We start from the raw sequence: 4,618 nt of genomic DNA on the forward strand, positions 1-4,618 counted from the left end.
TATTATATGTAAATAAAAATTATAATTAGACATAATCCAATATATACATATAGATAGTCAGGAGAATTATTGTACATAGAATATATTGATTAACATATACGTTAACATATACACTTTTCTTGCGTGATATGTATTGTTTTAAAATTAATATATATTTCATCACACTTTTTTATAGAGCATTCGTAATATATTAATTATTTGTGGCAATATAAATAATTTGTTATATTAATGTTTGATTAGCGTGTTATTAAAAATTTGAGTAAAATTCTGTAATTGAGTTTTCATATGATTAGGGGATAATTTTGCTCTTGTTAGTAGCAATCTTCACCTGTGAAGTAAGAATCATTTTCAGAATAATAGGACTGTGACGATATACGTTCTTAAAAGAACAAATTTATTTATAGAAAAGAAATATATATCAACATCTGTGTAAATTAATGATTATTTAAATAATATCATACTATCTTAATAATGTTAAAAATAATATTCAATAATAATTAGTAATATTATGTTTTATAATGGCTGCGTTTAGCAGAGAAAGCAATTTTGCAACTGTTGTAAAATTCTTTAATATGATTAGCATTTAGATTAAGAAACTAAGGGAAAGATCAATTATGTTACAGAATTTTATAACAGTTGCGAAGCTGCTTTATCTATTCAACAGAGTCAATAAGTAAATTTCGAGATAGATTGTGGTACTTAAATTCACATTTAGAGATTTTAATGGTAAATAATTCAAATTACGATGTATTGTATAAGTAATAGAATTATACACAAAGAAAAATAAAAGAAAAGAAGATATCATTACAAAAAAGTAGCTATGTATATCGCTATATTATCCATAAAAATTTGATAAATTCAAGGCAATTTTTTGACGTACTTTCAAGACGTACTTCTGTTGTTTGCTTCTTTTGAATTCTTTTCATTTCTAACTGTCATCATTATTTTCATCGATTACTGAAGATAGTTCCGACATTTTCGGTTTGAAGTTTTCACTCTTCTAGATCTGCTTTTCAATTTTTTTCTTTTTATAGTTATGCGCTTTTCGCAGTCTGTATAATCCGAATTGCACTCATAGTTATTAGATGAATCAGGAAACCAATTTTTCATAATGGTTCCTATTGAAATAAAATTTATATAATAAAAAAATGTTGTATATGATAATTACAATCAAATAATGTAAAAATAGTTAAATCAATAAAAATAAATTAGTCTTAAACTAATCCAAATTGGAATATTTAAATTTGTTTGATTTTCGAAAGTAAAGGAAATAGTCGAAAATCTATCGAGTGACAGCCACAATCAAAAATTTAATGTTACAATAATAAAGTGTGGATTTAAATAGATAACTGAAATTTGTAACATACTTTCAGATACTTTTATAGTAGCTGCGCTCTTTGAAACTTTCTTATTCTTGCGCAATTTCAGAGTTTTCACAATTCTCATTGTTTTCAGTTTTCTCAAATTCCTCACTGATGTCTTCTTTTTGGTTTTTGATTTTTGGTCTTTAGTTGTTTTTAGTGTTTTTGTTTTGAAGTTATGTTTTATATAGTTTGACTGGCGATTACAACTGCCGGAAGATTCGGAGTAGCTGCTTTTCAAGGCTTTTTCTATTATATTGTATAAAAATAATATATAATAGTATTAATAGTATTAGTCTAATTAGGAATAATCTTTCTAATTGAATATAATACTCTTATTTTAATAAAGTAGATATTTGTTATATTAACATTGTTATTGAATTAATAAAATTATTTATAATTAGATCTAATGCTGTTAATACACGATTCATTTTTTTCCATGTATAACGAAGTAATTAGATCAATTAGTTTGAATATTGAAATTAAATTAATTTAAATTAAATTAAATTAAATTATTATTACATTAATATATTAAATTAAATTAAATCTTCTTAATTGAATTTAATTACTCATATTTGATTTTTAGAGAATAAAGCGAATAGTCGAAAGTCAATTAAGTTAAAGTTACATAATCGCGGACGGTATCATAATAAGAAAACATAAAGAGTAAAAAGTTTGAATTATTGTTAAGTTTACGGTGTGAATGTACGTACTTTTGGGAAGTTTTGCCTTTTTTTTTCTTAAAATATTTATAGCGCTAAATGGTTTTGCAGTTTTTCGACTTTTCTGGGATACCAAAGGTCTGAAACTACTCGAAGGCCTTATATAGAATCTCTTGTCTTTACTTTTCAACTTGCTCTTGTTTTTAGTTGTATATGTATAGAGTCCGTAATCGCAATCCGTGCAACCTGAACTGCAACCACAATTGTCGGAGGAATACGGGCAGTAATCCTTCAAGAGTTCGTCTGTTATAATAAAAACAAAGATTTTTTTTTATATATAAACAAAATACGGAATGTGAAATAATTCTCGAATTAATCTGGATCTTTCAAATCAGTTAAATTCAAGTTTGATTTTCTAAAGCGAAGTGAACAGTAAAAAAAAAATTTCGTCCAGAGTAATAGAATTATAATTACAGATGATATATGGAAAAAACAGTTTTCCCAGAGTATCTAAAAATTTAGTTAGATACAGATCTGGAATTAATTTTCTTTGGACTATCAAAATAATTACATGGGACGCTCAAGCATGAATACAGAGCAATGTTGCAAAAAATTTTGACTGGAAATCATTTTGTTCTGGAAATCATCTTGGCTGTGTTACATTATTATTTTGATGGTTCAGCAAAATTATTTTCAGATCTGTACCTAATTAAATTTTTTTTAGAGATACTCCGGCAAAACTGTTCTTTTCGTCATCTAGATATAGGATATATGATCTGAATTATCAAAATAATTGTATAAAATGCTCAAGCAAGTTGCAAAAAATTTCGATCTTCCAATAACTATCTTGAGTGTCCCATAATTATTTTAATGGTCCAACAAAGTTATTTTCAGATGTAATCAGCTAAATTTTTAGATACTTTAAAATTGATCTTTCCATAAGTACTACGATTGAAAATTGAGGTTGCTAAGTTTTACAATGCAAATTTAAAACGTACTTTGAGATTTCGCCTTTTGGGTTTTCTTTGAAGCTTTGTTGGTTTTAAATGATTTCGTATTTTTCATATCTGACAAAGACATAAAGGAGAAAGAGAGAGAAAGCTTTGGCACGGGAGATCTTTTCACACGTTTTTTCTTCTCGGATTGTGTCCTGATTTCCGAATGTTCATAATCATAGTCCGTGCAGTTAGAACTGCAACTGGCGAAAAAAAGAGACGAGTCGGTTGTCGATTCCATTTTTCAATGTAGAATGTAAGAACATTCGCGGCAAGTTGCAACAAACTGCACAGGATAACTTTCAGACGATTTCCAATCCTCTATGCTACAGTTGTAAAAGAGTGAGCCTTAGAATTCTGTGATAAAAAGAAAACTTATATTGATTAGAAAAAAAACGAGTTTGCCGAAGTATTTATAAATTTAGCTATAAGATACAGAGATTTGAAGATATAACTTAGTTGGACTTTGTCAAAATAATTACGTAGGAAATCTTAAGCATGCTCTAAATTAAATAAGCAATGCTGCACTCTCTAAATCTGTGGATAATCACTGATATCAGTGCCAAGTATGCAACTAATCAGTGAATTAAATGTGAGATCCTTAACCTAGCTAATTTTTATTGTGACGTCTAACTAATCTTGTTTTAGTACTTAAATTCAATGTATATGGAATTGAAATTGAACCTGCAAATATCAGTTTTTGTTATATAATGTTCAAATATTCTTCCTTTTTTAGTTGCACTTCACTGAGTATCAGTGCAAAGTATGTCACTGGATAATTAGTGACTATCCTGACTGATTCAGATTTAAAAAGCAAAAAGTTTTTAATACTTTAGCAATCGGTCTTACATAATTATTTTCATAATTCAACAAAATTATTTTCAAATCTGTATCCAGTTAAATTTTTAGATACTTCAGCAATCGTCCTTTCTGTACAAATTTGAAACCACAAAGTCAAACAACATAAGTCGAAGTACAAAATGATTTCAGCCTCTTTGATCTCAAAATATTTTATAATATTCTTGCTTTATTATGGAATAACATATACATGTTATATATAATTTTTAAAAATAACCAGAAAGAAGTTGAAACCGTCAAATTAGATAAACTTTTATCTGCGACTACACAAACAAATAGTTAAAATATGTATTTTTGACTGATAATAGATATATGCGTTCCAGTAAAAAAAAAAGCATGTGTTTAAAAACTTTTTAAAGAAAGGATACCATAGAATCAGTCGAAAGAAATTTACTTTAAAATAAACAAGTAACATTCGTAAAAGTCGTTTTTATTACTTGAACTGACAAATGATCGGAGTAATTGTTAATCAGTTAATAATAATATGTGTTCCTTAAGTATTAAAGAAGAAAAAGAATGTTTTATTAAAAATAATGAAAACAATTAATTGAAAATAATTTTGATATACATTTTAATAAATAAATTACTTAAATCTTGAGCAATAATAAAAAATCGATTTAAAATGAGTTTAATACGAAGTAAAGAAAACAAATGTGGTTACACGGAAACAAAATACGTACTCGTACCTCGCGAAGAGTAAACTTTCTGATTTATCGATCCAAGCACAATTTATTCGTAATAC

The 4,618-nt window shown here is 26.8% G+C and overlaps 1 protein-coding gene across 1 annotated transcript; it reads right to left on the reverse strand.

Moving 5' to 3' along the window:
* Positions 1 to 954: 954 nt before the first annotated feature.
* Positions 955 to 3,259, reverse strand: LOC108691858. Its single transcript, XM_018199791.1, has 4 exons — positions 3,022 to 3,259; positions 2,075 to 2,326; positions 1,368 to 1,610; positions 955 to 1,118 (listed from the first exon to the last, which is right to left on the reverse strand). The coding sequence occupies exons 1-4, from the start codon at positions 3,257 to 3,259 to the stop codon at positions 955 to 957; spliced, it is 897 nt and encodes a 298-aa protein (XP_018055280.1).
* Positions 3,260 to 4,618: the final 1,359 nt, after the last annotated feature.

The sequence above is a fragment of the Atta colombica genome, unplaced genomic scaffold (assembly GCF_001594045.1).
Source record: "Atta colombica isolate Treedump-2 unplaced genomic scaffold, Acol1.0 scaffold53, whole genome shotgun sequence".
In the NCBI taxonomy this organism is placed as follows: Eukaryota; Metazoa; Arthropoda; class Insecta; order Hymenoptera; family Formicidae; genus Atta; species Atta colombica.

What these genes read in the sequence shown, in the direction of transcription:
- LOC108691858 (XM_018199791.1), bottom strand. Translation starts at nt 3,259, where the DNA reads ATGGAATCGACAACCGACTCGTCTCTTTTTTTCGCCAGTTGCAGTTCT. An exon ending in AAAGGCAAAACTTCCCAAAA is followed by an intron (nt 1,611 to 2,074) that starts GTACGTACATTC and finishes ACAATATAATAG; the next exon opens with AAAAAGCCTTGAAAAGCAGC. An exon ending in TACTATAAAAGTATCTGAAA is followed by an intron (nt 1,119 to 1,367) that starts GTATGTTACAAA and finishes TTATTTCAATAG; the next exon opens with GAACCATTATGAAAAATTGG.